This window comes from Eufriesea mexicana, unplaced genomic scaffold (genome assembly GCF_001483705.2).
Source record: "Eufriesea mexicana isolate 0111107269 unplaced genomic scaffold, ASM148370v2 scaffold1385, whole genome shotgun sequence".
NCBI classification, from domain to species: domain Eukaryota; kingdom Metazoa; phylum Arthropoda; class Insecta; order Hymenoptera; family Apidae; genus Eufriesea; species Eufriesea mexicana.
This window is the reverse complement of record NW_016909584.1, coordinates 949631-962702: the sequence shown is the minus strand read 5'-3', so window position 1 is coordinate 962702 and position 13072 is coordinate 949631. Positions and strand designations below refer to the sequence as shown.

The following is a 13072-nucleotide window of genomic DNA, read 5'->3' as shown; positions in this document are numbered from 1 at the left end:
TATTTTCCTCTCCCTTCGTTGCCCGTTGTCCCTTTCGACGACCTCTCTTCGCCCATCCTCGCCCTTTCTCTCACTCTCTCTGTCTGCATTTTCCTTGCCCGTATTCAGGGCGACCTCCGTCTCCAATAAATTCCCATCACCATCCTCAGGTACGCCTTCGCTGAGTAAATCATACCATAAGTGAATCCGAATTGAATTCAATGAGTAAATATGGCGGTTGAATAATGAAAAGCAACGAACGTGGTGTTGGTGGCGCGAAAGAGAGGCAGCTTCACTGGAGGATGGAAAATTGCTTCGACGCCCGTCCCACGGCCCGTGTAATTGTTCGAAAATCCTGATAACAATTAACGCGATAATATTTTGCACCCGGGCTCGACAAAATTACCGCGAGAACGCTCGCGCGTCGTAATTGTTTGCAGTCTGACTAACGTTACGATTAATTATAAAACTGTAACCATGCACGAGGTACCGACGATTCGAATTTCCCGACGTGGATCGAGTTCCTCGCATAGTTTTAAAGAATCATCTTTCGTTTAATTAACCTCCTCGCGGAACACGTGCTTTATTAATATCATTACCGTGGCCCGTTCTTTCGGATTGGAAATTAGGTTGGATAATTTCTTAATAAAGTTGTAAGTAGAATTAATAAATTCGTGAGGCAATATTTACGATATTTTTGCGTTATTTAATAATTGTAAATACTTTCCCAATTTTTTCTTCGACGACTTTTGTATGATAGTTATTTTCTCGTCCATTTCCATTCCTAGAATTTTCTCTGATATTTTAGAAATTTCTTAGGAAACGTTGGGCACTTTTCGTAATTCTACTCACTCTTTTTGACACTTGCACCATGTTTCATTTATAGTTCCATCTTCAATATATCCACGTATAGTTAATTAAAAATTTATAACGCAAGATTTTCGAGTTCGTATATATATCTCTATCATCAACGTCCTATATTGGAAAAGGTACAAGTCCTATTGTCCTCCACCAAAAATTAAAAGGATAGGGTAATTCGGTACGCAGACACGCCGTGCACAGTTAACCCGAAACTCGTGGCTAATTTAAAAGCGATTCAGCGTCTTGGGTGCGCTCGCACCCCTCGCTCGGCCATCTTTCACGGCGCATCATCGAGGAGCAATAGATGCAAATCGGCCGCCGCACAATGGCGCTGGTCCACGCGTGTGTACGCGGCCGCCGAGTCTAGCGAAGAAGCGGCGCTGGCTGGAAATGCATAAATACATGAACCACGAGGCGAAACTACGAGCGAAAGAGGGACGGGGACAAGCTTGTGGCCCGCATATGCCTCGAGCGGGTTGTACCTCCTAGAGGCGTAATAACGCGTGGATAGCAGCTCTCTTCTCGCGAAAATGCGCCCTTTCGGAATGTCGTGGCTTTTTCCCCCTCGAAAAATACCGCGATTTTCGACCACGCTTCCACTCGCGTCACGGATGAGATATGAAAGAGCGTTTTATTCCTTTCAAATTCTCCCAGACGCTCGTGCACACCGGAAACGCGATGGTCGATGCGTTTGCATCTGTCGCGATTAATACGGGAATTATTTCGGGGTTTATCCTGCGGTCTATTTCCCGATATTTTCCTGCGCCAGTCCAGTGTGCCGGGATTGTTAGGCGAGAAGAATGGTCGGAAAGTTTCTGCTCTCGGTAATTACCGAGCGAAGAGGAAGCGCAGCCCCGTTCGACGGTGTTCGCGTGCGAGAATTTTCGACCAGAAAGATTCGGAATGGGGTAACGCGGGAATTTTTAGGGCGAGGAAAGTTGAAACGCGACCGTTAGTTTTTCCACGGAAGTCAGCTTCGTTTAAATAGCCTTACACGGAAATCCTTGCAGCTTGAATGCTCGTTTCGCTAACTCCTGCAGCGCATTGTTATAATTTTATCATCTCCTTCTCGGGGTTTCGCGTGTCGCGAATTGAAAATTCAATGGAAAATTAAGCCGTGCTCGAAATATCGAAGACAGGGAGTCACGCATATGTTTGAGAGGAGATTCGAGAGGAATGAGACACGGGGAGACACGTTGCGAGGGGATGAAAATTTTTGGACAAACACGCGAGGAATATTTCGGCGGCACCTGGACCGCAGCTATTTTCCCCGCGACGTAATTAACCTTAGAAGTATGTGAAACATCTCAAGAAACACGCTGGCCACATTCATCTTGCTCGTCCGTTCGAGCATACTTTAGGCAACGTAGACAACCGCGTCTCGACGTTCCTCGTAAATAACCCAAAACGTGATACACGCAACGCCCTAATCCTGGGGAACCTACGATCTCCCATATCTCAGAAATTCATTTGCAAAAGTGAAGATAGAAATCACGAACAATCCCTGAAAGAAAAGGGATTTTTAAAAATTAAAGAAATGACGGAAAAGCAACGTGACAGCAATCGAGTCAATCGGTAAGGGATGAAAAGAATTCGAGGATAATTGACAGCAAACGCTAAGAAGTAGATCCCCGAAAAATCGTATCAAGAGGCGACCTCAAAGGCGACCGATTCGACACAAGCCACGAAGCCCATAGCGATGCGTTACTGTCACGCGAGTAATTACGCAGAGGCGAACGGAAAGGCGGCGCGGGAGAGGCGAACGAGCAACAGTCACGCGGAACTGTGGAAAATAGACGAGAAGGAGGCTGCTGGAAGGGTTGGTTGCCCCGAGTGTTGCCTGGTTGCTGCCTCTGAAGGTCTCGGAGTCGGCGTTGCGCGATTTGCAGCCAACAGGAGAAACCAGAGCTAATAAAAGCCCACAATTACCTCCGGTTCGAGCCATTTGTCTTGACGGGCGTCTCATGCCCGATATAATTCACCCTGGCAACAACACATTGTTGCCTAATGAGGTGTAAAACATCCCCAGATATCTCGCTGTCTCGATTTCCCCGTTTCCGGCACGCTGATCCGCGATACCGATGGCTGCTGCTCCATCCATAATATTCTTATATTAAACGTTTACCCTTCGAGCTGAAGAAACGTCTGCTTTCCGATCTTCCAGCTGGCTACGGCAGAAATTATTTTGCCTTGATGAGAGGGGTCGAATGTTTCGGATCGGCTCTCTTCGATACGATGATTTTTCTAATTGGATTGGACCTTTGGATATGTGAAGTACGATGATTAACTCTGCCATCAATTTTCTGGTTGGATCAGGGACCTAATAAGGCACTGCTGTTATTTGGGGATGGAAAATGTTCATATGGGATAGGAAATATTTCAAAGGGTAGTTAAAGATATTTTCGAAAGGGGGTCTCGTAAATCAGAAATTTTTTGGTTCTGACGAGGAATAGAAATATCGAGTTCAAATTTTAGGCAAATGTTTGTAGGCACGTGGTAATTTGTTAAAGGTCTAAATGGCCTAATCGATCCAGGCCGCTGGATCTGGGACCTAATAAGGCACTGCTGTTGTTTGGGGATGGAAAATGTTCATATGGGATAGGAAATATTTCAAAGGGTAGTTAAAGATATTTTTGAAAGGGGGTCTCGTAAATCAGAAATTTTTTGGTTCCGACGAGGAACAGGAATATCGAGTTCAAATTTTAGGCAAATGTTTGTAGGCACGTGGTAATTTGTTAAAGGTCTAAATGGCCTAATCGATCCAGGCAGCTGGATCTGGGACCTAATAAGGCACTGCTGTTGTTTGGGGATGGAAAATGTTCATATGGGATAGGAAATATTTCAAAGGGTAGTTAAAGATATTTTTGAAAGGGGGTCTCGTAAATCAGAAATTTGTTGGTTCTGACGAGGAGCAGGAATATCGAGTTCAAATTTTAGGCAAATGTTTGTAGGCACGTGGTAATTTGTTAAAGACGAATCGGAAATGGTCTCGTTCTTTTTTCAAATATCAGATAACTTTGTTTTAACCTCGTGCTTTACAATGTACTGTCACCTTCACGACAGAAAGTGTAGTTCCTGCAGTTTCTCTTCGATAAAGACAGGTTATGTTTGTAACTACGTTCGAACTTCAACTTCAGCTTTAACTTCAATTCTGCAGACTGGTGATCATTGCATAGAAACTATCTATTGTATATACGTTCGCAACAACGGGTAGGTAACTTTTACTCGTTGAGCAGCTAAATACGCTAATTTTCTTCGTTATAATGAATCCCAAAATAAAATATCAGTTGTAATGCTATAGAAAATATATATATATAAAATACTTCTCTTTTTCCTAAAAATTCGGCGCAGATTCGATTTCTCAGAGGGATGTGCTACGTGCCCTTTTCACTCGCGGCCTCTTTGTCTTTATTTCCTTTGGCCGGCAGTGATTTGCTGCGATAAAGCCGCATCGACAGGCGACGCACGTGTATCGCGTGTCGAAGGACATGCTCCCGTTGCCGGGCCCTATCGAGGACGCTCGAAAAGGGCCAAGGAGGTTATGATATATTTGTAATCATGTTACTCGATACGTGCCCTTCCGTTACAACTGCTCCCGGTAACAAACTGCCTGTGGACCTTCTCCTTTTTCCACTTTACGGCCGCGTGCACGCACGTATAACACTTCACGGGACGACAGAGTTGCCTAACTCGCTGTGTACCGTGTATTTATGGTCGAGGAAGAACCTAAAGTATAAAGAAGACACTCGACAAGCAAAAAAATCCCGTTTTGTCTTATTTTATTGGGAAAAATCATGGTGTCAATTGATCGATTCATAATTTACTAGAGAAATCAGGGTGGTGATTAGGGTACCTAAGGATTTTAATTATTAGCTACAGTTAAATAGGACTCAAAAATATCCGACGATTTTAATTTTTGCAATTTGAAACATCCAACAATCGTGGTCCCTAATTGACATTAGATGGAAGTGAAAAATTATACAAATGGCGGAAATTGAACAGTGATATATTCTAAAAATCAGTCGAATTTTTATTTCTCAGGAAGAAAAGAATATACTTCGTCGATTCGTTCCTGATCGCGAATTTTTGTTAAACTCGTGCCAAGTCTTTTGACAAATGAGGGTCTACAGTGACAGTCGCAAAGGCCAAGTTTGAATCCATCGACACACGCGTCTGCACGTAATTCAGGCTGAGGAGGCACCGCGGAAGGGACCGTGGAGTTTTAAGGGTCGTCATCGGTGCAATCCCGCGAGTCTGGAGAAATTGCATCGTAATCCAAGAAGGCCGCGAGGCGGACTGGTTTTCGGTGAGGCAATTCCAACAACCCGTAACAATCTGGCGACGCCGTCGACGGAGGCATATTATTATGGCCGTAGTCCGGACAGTTTATTCCAGGTTCGTTTCAGGATTTACTGCGCGCCGCGTTCTCAACGGTAAGAACTCACCCCGACTGACGTTAGTTTCCACAGCATTTCCCGTCCAGATGCCGTCTCGTCTTATCTTCCCTGACATAATGAAATTGTCAATCATAAGTTATTAACTGACTCGCTGTTTCAAAAATTAATTCAGCGCTGAACGAAATCATTAAGCTCCAGGATTTCGTCCATCTTGGTGATTCTTAGATAATTGCAGGTGAAATATTGCTTGCGTTGGATGACGAAGAGTATGAAAAATTAAATATCACGTCAGCAGGTGAGAGACAGTGGATGAATTTGCGAGACTGAATTTTCATTTTTCTATTATTATTATTTATTTCATGTTTCAGGCGTTTGTCGTTTCTTTTTTAATTTATGGGGGTTTATTATTATATGAATTCTTTCTCGTTTGTCGTATCTTTAACCAGCGTTCAGGGTTGTAAAATGTAGCCCTGTAGTTCGAGGGTGTATTGGTCGACATAAATTTCGAAAATTTCGTCTCAATGGAAAAGTATACCTGTGTTATATAATAATTTAGGATGGTATAGAATAGCCATGAGAATATTTACGATGTTAAATATCTTAGAAGATTTGCATAATTATATAATAATATATTTATATATATAGAATAGAATAGAATATATAGAATATTTGTCATTGACGCTAATCCTGTCATGACCCACATACATAGTCATTTTTGTAGTGCGCTTTCGTCTTCAAGGAAATTATGAGAAATTTCATTGAAACTGGAATTCCGTGGCTGCTTCACTCGAGATTCGAATATAGAGAATATCGCTATAACCATAAGAAGGATACACGTGCTGGTACTTGTCACTATGACATTATCGATCCAATGGCCTCGGTTCGTCGTCGGTTGGTCCGAGTACGGTCCCTTCTTACTAGCCCCTGCCTCTCTTCGTCCCTCTCTGTACATACCCGACTTTGCAACCCCCTCTGTGCAACCCTTTAGGGTCGCGTTCCTCACAGATATCAGTGTGAAACTTTCAGGAACGTCCTTTCCGATTTCCGTTCTTTGCAACCCTAGAAGTATCCAGATGCACGTGAATCACATACTTCTATACCTATTTACGAAACGTAATTCCAGCAGGATCAAGTATTTCTCCGGCACTGTACAGTCGTGTAAATATTTTAATCACAGACTCCGTGATTACAGGGAATAATTAAATCAATGCATTAAACTAACGACGGAGACTTTGCATCCCCTTGTATCCCCGAATATTTTAATTTCCGTGTACCCATTACGGATTCGAGACTTCGACCCCCTTTCTTGCATCCAATCTCATTGCATGGATTACACTTATCCGTGTAATTTGAAGCAATCTCGAACGATTAATAACAACTAATATCAGAATCTGTATATTTTTATTACACATTAGCCATGTTAAATTTTGCTCTTTCGTTCCTGAATTAAATTTACTTTCAAATTAGGTGTCACATTTCGACGGGAAAATTAAATTTGAATCCCCCCAGAAACATTTTTCACGGAGTAACCACAAAACAAGCGTCATTCCGATCACTGTCGCAGCAACACAAGACCACTCGTCATCGTCACACGCTGGAGGAAGAGGAAAGAAACGTAAAGGGAATATAAATCGGCGGAAGGAAGTGTGGACTGGTCCGAGTTCCTGAGAACCACGTCGACGCCGACACGAGCGCCGACGTAACTGCGAAAATTTGCGCCGCCTACCCCGGCCTCGCTATAAATCAGTTGAAATTTGTTATGCGCGGCACGCAGATGGTTTTGTTATATGAAAATATGTGCCGCGTAGGGATGGTATAAGTATCCCTCGGTAAAACACATCCCTTATACCCCACACCCTCGGCCGGGCTCGTCTCGCCCCGCTCCTTACCCCAGACAGGCCCGAGGCGTCATGCTGTTCTGCGCTCTCTTTAATTACGCCCCGAAACCGGGACGCGTGACGTATTGCCGTGTGCTGAAAGGGACAAAAAAGGCGACCTCCACCTTGGACCTGGCGCGTTGATCCATGGCCGGCCCGTTAATCGAAGCAGAAATCTCTGGACCACCTTGCGACAAACGATTTACCAAACGTTGGTGCTTCGGTAATCGCGAATACTAAAGACTTCTGACTGAGAGGAATGACGTCGCAAATAAGGGTTGCATTCGATCCGGATACGTCTTCCAAATTTTTGAATAAATTAATAGTAAATCGAGACGAAGTATATTCGAGAGGTTTGAGACTTTTCGCGTTGTTTATTTCGCAATTCTCGCGAGTTGCGAGCGTTACAGAAGAGTCGAAGCAACAAACACGGGAAACAGTGGTAATCTACGAGAGATGTCATCGGTGCCATTTTAGCCGGCGTGGAACACTTAAAAGTTGAAAAATAAGGGACGTATATTTCTCACTTAAGGCGAGGCACGCTTAAACCAGCCATCTGGAAACTCGATGGAACAGGACAGCGATGTAAGGCGCTTCTTACACGGGAGAACAGGGTCCAGCTACGGAGGAGGAGCCACTTAAAGCGTTGGCCCCGGCAGCGTTAAATATTTGATCAGAATTCGATTGCTTTAAGACGTCAGTCTGCGAGCTGGGGCGCGGCGGGCTAGCACGCGGGTGGAAAAGAAACGGGAAGAGAGCGAAGTGGTTGACGTAAGGGCGGATAGTTAGCAAAGGGACGAGAGCTATTCCCCGGAGCCGGAACGATGTCCGAATCGGGCAGCTGTCCCAGTCACAGCGTTCTTTCGCCGCCTGCGTCGATGCCACGACACGAGTCCGCTTTAAAATCCGTCCCCCGTCCCACCCGGTGAAAGCAGCTCGGAGAATGGCGGCAGCATCGTTGGATCCCCTTTGGAAATAAAGCCAATTCGTTAGGTTTCTCGGGCTGGATCCGCGTTCAGTAGAATGTCACCGTCGATGGTCAGACAATGGCCCGCGCCATGGCTCCTCGCTGGTTAAATAAGAGTTCTCGGGATTCTTGTCGGGGCTAACAAATTTTCTATATTTGCTATTCATATTTTGGAATATTTCAAAATTCTTTTCATTATTCCTCGACCTTTCCAAGACTCCAAACAATTTTACTGGAGACAAAGTTCACTACACAATGCTAAAGCGAAATGACAAAAATTAGTATACCCTTATCTTTTATTGAAAATTATATTTCTATTGCAGGTTACAAGAGTGCTAGAAATATTATATTTTAAAAACCATATGAAAGGTATATCTATGTTTTATATATTTCCAATATTACGAATATCGCGAAATGTATAATTTGTTTGAAGATTGGGAAGTTTTTGGATGTCTCGGGTATGGTATAATATTATTGTGGAAAAGTAGAGTTTTATGGATATAAATTGCACGGAATCTGTTCGCGTTGTTCCACGGTCACGCAGCGCCTTCATTCAGCATTTAAGGAGGGAAACGGGAAGCGTCTGAGTCGCAAAACTCACGCGAATCCACGTGGTGCCAAGTGGGGTGCATTAGCCAAGTTCCCCATTATCCACGCGTGAGAGACCCCTAAATTATCCGGCATTCGCCTAGCCCCGACCTCCCCGCCCTGGAACGTCGGCGAGAAAAAGATGTACGAGTTCCTTTCGCGAGAACACCCTTCGCGGGTGTTCCACCAGTGTAGGTGCGACGAAGATCACTCCCAGTCGTTGGTACACAAAGGCGAACCAGCTGATCTCGTTTGTAATTTAAAAATTCTCTGAAAATCTCTGAACTCCGATATTTTGCGATCGTTTGGGCATAAATCTGGAGACAGACTTAACCCCGAATACCGCTAAGAGTACCGTGATCCTGCCGTGGTTTATCTAATTGGAATTGTCGAGAGCTCGAAGAAGGACGCCAGAAGCGACGAGGAGCAACGACGAAAGATGAGGAGAGAGTGAGCGAGACTAAGGAAGCGGGCATGAAGAGGGAAAGTGTAAGAGAGAGAGAAGGAGAGGGTACTTGAAGAACCATCGGCAAGACGAAGGGGGTGTGTAAGTTTGGGCTATCTCTGAGAGCACAGTTCCAAGAAGGCTCCTTTAGACTCTAGTGACGTGACGTCGCCTAATACTCTAATCCCTTCAGTGGAGGCACCATCGTCCGCTCTGCAGCCTCGTGTTCCTGGGTAACCATCTCCTCCGCTACGAACGGCACTTGCTAATTAATTGACGAGTACGGATTTTGAGGTGTCGAGAATCTTCATGTCTGTAGAGAGGGAGGACTGTTATCAGTCGGCGCAGGCTGAGCAGCAAGCGCGTACCACTTGGACCAAGTACTCTCAGTGTACGTTCATTTTTAAAGTACCTTTCTCGAAGAAACTACATATCTTTCGCTAATCACAGAGACCATTTGTGTCTATTACGACGAACGAAACGTGGGTAATAGATACGGTATCAAATCATGCTTGGTCTACGTTTAATCGTAGATTACATAGACTCCTAGGCAGATTATGGTAAATTCGGCGATGGAACAGGGTAATGCCGCAGTGTCATTAATCACAGTCCTGTTCTACTTTTGATTCCAACAGTAACAGTCTACGGTACCGTAACCCGTGCAGTGCTTCTTATCTCTCTTCTCAGTTTTAAATAAAAATTCTCACGCAAATTTCTATTTATATTTTACTGCTTTTAATCACTGGATATCGGAATGTAAAGATTCTTCAGCAAGGGTCGTCGATTCGCGATTGGACTGAGAGACTTTAACAGCGGACGTGACATTTTCCTCGGACGCGAAAACGAAACCAATCTTTACGCGATACCACGTCCACGGACGTAGGTACTCGGTCCAGGAGAAGGGCTGCTTTCTAATTATTCCCCACAGGCCATAAGGGATGACACGTAATTGGAGGGTGGACGAGGAAGCATTGATCCCTAACTGGAAGGGATTCGAGCTCTTCCTTGCTCCGCTTCAGCCACCTTCCTCCTTTCTCTCTCTCTCTCTCTCTCTTTCTCTCCTTCTCTTTCCACTCGCTCGTTTGGCTCTCGAACTCTGGAACACCGAGTGCCGGACCAATGAGCACTGGCCGGCAAAGAAAAGTGATAATGTCTTAAGCCGTTGGTGCGATTTAACTTCCGATTTTAGTCAGAGGGCACATTCTCTTCCCGCGGTCCTTTCTAGGAGTTCGTTGCTCTAAACTCTCCGAGCTTCCCGTGGTCTGAGGAGGGTTTAGGGTTTAAGGAAAGCCCTCTCTCACTCCCGAGATCCTTGCAAGCTCCCGCTAAGCGCTCGCGCTGATCCTGCTCTTCTTCTTCTTCCTGTACCGCCTCTCGGAACCTGGGTTTATCTAATTCGAGTTGTAGCTTCCCGCTATCGCTCTAAACCGTACGGCCTGGCCAGTCGGGGGCTGCCTCTGGAGTCGATTGAAAATATAGTCCCTCTCGATCGCGAGCGATCGGCAAGCGGGCCGGGCTAAGCGTGCCTGTCCATACGAATTCGGCCAGCAACGTGTGCACGCTAGCTTTTGTTACATAAGGGATCGATAAATGTCGTCCAAATATAGCTACGTCCGAATACCTAGCTGCAGCAACGCCGGGTTAAGAATAAACTTTATTCGCCGTATTCGAGGTATTTTATCGCGGCGTTAGCTCCCCGATTCGAGTCGGGCAACTCGGGGAACCGACCTCGCGTAATTCGCCTCGATTACGCTAAAATATAGGGACTTAGAGACAGATGAACGAGTCCGAACTGGGCCTCTCAGCGTTGTAACTCGAGGCAGCGATTATGGAGGAAATTCGCTTGTACGCGATACCATTTCTTACGTAAGTATCGATATCGTTCCAACCCCCCCTCCCCGTTATCGACCTCTCATTTTCTCCACATTCTCTCCACGTTTTCGCCACGTTTTATTCTCGGCATAGCGAGAAAATTCGCGAGGAAAATTCGAGAAGAAATCAGGCGTTTAGCCGAATTATAACGAGGCCTCTTTAAACGCGGCGCGTCACGAGCGCCGTTCCGGGTAATCAGAAGTAAATACAGCGACGATCACGGAGTTTAATTCTAATTGAATTTGACGTTGCTCGTTACCAGAGGCACACCCGGCTGAATGTAAAAAAGACGGGAGAACAGGAGGTCTCTGGCCGGGGACCAGCATCGCCGGGACTCCTTAAGGCAGCGAAAGAGAACCAGGTAGCACAGGTACGCGTAGATCGCGGCGAGACAGAGCGCGATGGGGTGAGTAGGGGCCGATAGTGGTGGTGGTGGTGGTGGTGGTGGTGGTGGTGGTGGTGGTGGTGGAAGTTAAGATGTGGGTGAATATAAGCGGCCGAAGGTGTACCGGCGCCCGTAACCCAACACAGCGAACACCTCGGTGTGCATCCAGGGGCCGTGTCCCCTACTCCTGCTTGGGGGTGGTGAGGTGAGTGACGGGGGATGTGCTGAGAGGCCGGGAATCGCGTTCCAGCTAAAGCTAAAAGGGGTGGACAGTGCGCAGAACCCGCCCCCACTTTTCGCGGCGAAGCAGAAGCTGCGAGTTGCTCGCGCAAGCCTTCATCCCCTCCGGTCGCTGTGGAAGATCGCCACCCCCGAACGAACTTAAACATAGCACACAGTAGCTCGCGAGCACCCTGCGTGGAAGGGCTTTCCGCGCACTTGTGCGACGCAAAGGCATCCGTCTATATATCGTATCGAGTCGGCGAGCCGACCGAAGCACGCGTGACTGGTGCGTGAACACGCGAGCGAGCGCGCGCGCGCGTGCGTATATCACATCGAGTGCGTGCACGATCGTGGCCGAGAGGTTCCGTGTTACGGCCGATCACACCGGTAATCATAGGACACTGAGAGTACATAAAGGGAGAGAGAAAGGAGAACGGAGTGTGTGGTGGTTCGATCGAAGGAAATACAATCGCCGAAGATCGCAGACGTCTCGACTGGATGGAAAGGGTCCCAGGACTCGAGGTGATGTCCTCGATGGACCTCGACGGCTTTCAGGTGAAGTTTCTTGAGAAAACGAGGTTACTTTAGGCTTTGAATGCACGGTTAATGAGAAAAAGAGAGAGAGAGAAAATAAAAATAAAGGAGGGTAAAAATGAATAGAGATCGGATCGAGAAGATGGGACGGGTGGTGGTCTGAGTTGTTTGGAACTGACAGAGCTACTGTTCCCCAGCTACGGGAATTGGTTTTGTTAGATGTCGAGCGACCTTGAGCGACCAGCTTGCACTCATTGATCAAACTCACTGCATCCATGCATCCGATGAGAGAGCAGATTTCCTGATCCTCTGGAATTTTTGTGTTCCAGGGTGGAACTGACCAGCGTGCCAGGTGGCCAGAATGCGATGGCTCATCTCAAAAAACGGAAGCTGGAAGCAGAATCTGTCAGCCCAAATCCTAAGCAACCACAGCAGCCACAACAACAACAACAGCAGCAGCATGTGGTGGTGGTGGTGGTGGTGGTGGTGGTGGTGGAAGTTAAGATGTGGGTGAATATAAGCGGCCGAAGGTGTACCGGCGCCCGTAACCCAACACAGCGAACACCTCGGTGTGCATCCAGGGGCCGTGTCCCCTACTCCTGCTTGGGGGTGGTGAGGTGAGTGACGGGGGATGTGCTGAGAGGCCGGGAATCGCGTTCCAGCTAAAGCTAAAAGGGGTGGACAGTGCGCAGAACCCGCCCCCACTTTTCGCGGCGAAGCAGAAGCTGCGAGTTGCTCGCGCAAGCCTTCATCCCCTCCGGTCGCTGTGGAAGATCGCCACCCCCGAACGAACTTAAACATAGCACACAGTAGCTCGCGAGCACCCTGCGTGGAAGGGCTTTCCGCGCACTTGTGCGACGCAAAGGCATCCGTCTATATATCGTATCGAGTCGGCGAGCCGACCGAAGCACGCGTGACTGGTGCGTGAACACGCGAGCGAGCGCG

The 13072-nt window shown here is 46.7% G+C and overlaps 1 protein-coding gene across 1 annotated transcript in view; it reads left to right on the top strand.

Annotated features, from left to right (window-relative positions):
• Positions 1-13072, top strand: part of LOC108548235 (uncharacterized) — an 83962-nt gene that overhangs the window by 33324 nt on the left and 37566 nt on the right. Inside the window, exon 3 of the mRNA XM_017901069.1 lies at positions 12457-12587. Within this exon, the coding sequence (XP_017756558.1) occupies positions 12457-12587 (131 nt within the window). The remainder of the gene's footprint in view (positions 1-12456; positions 12588-13072) is intronic.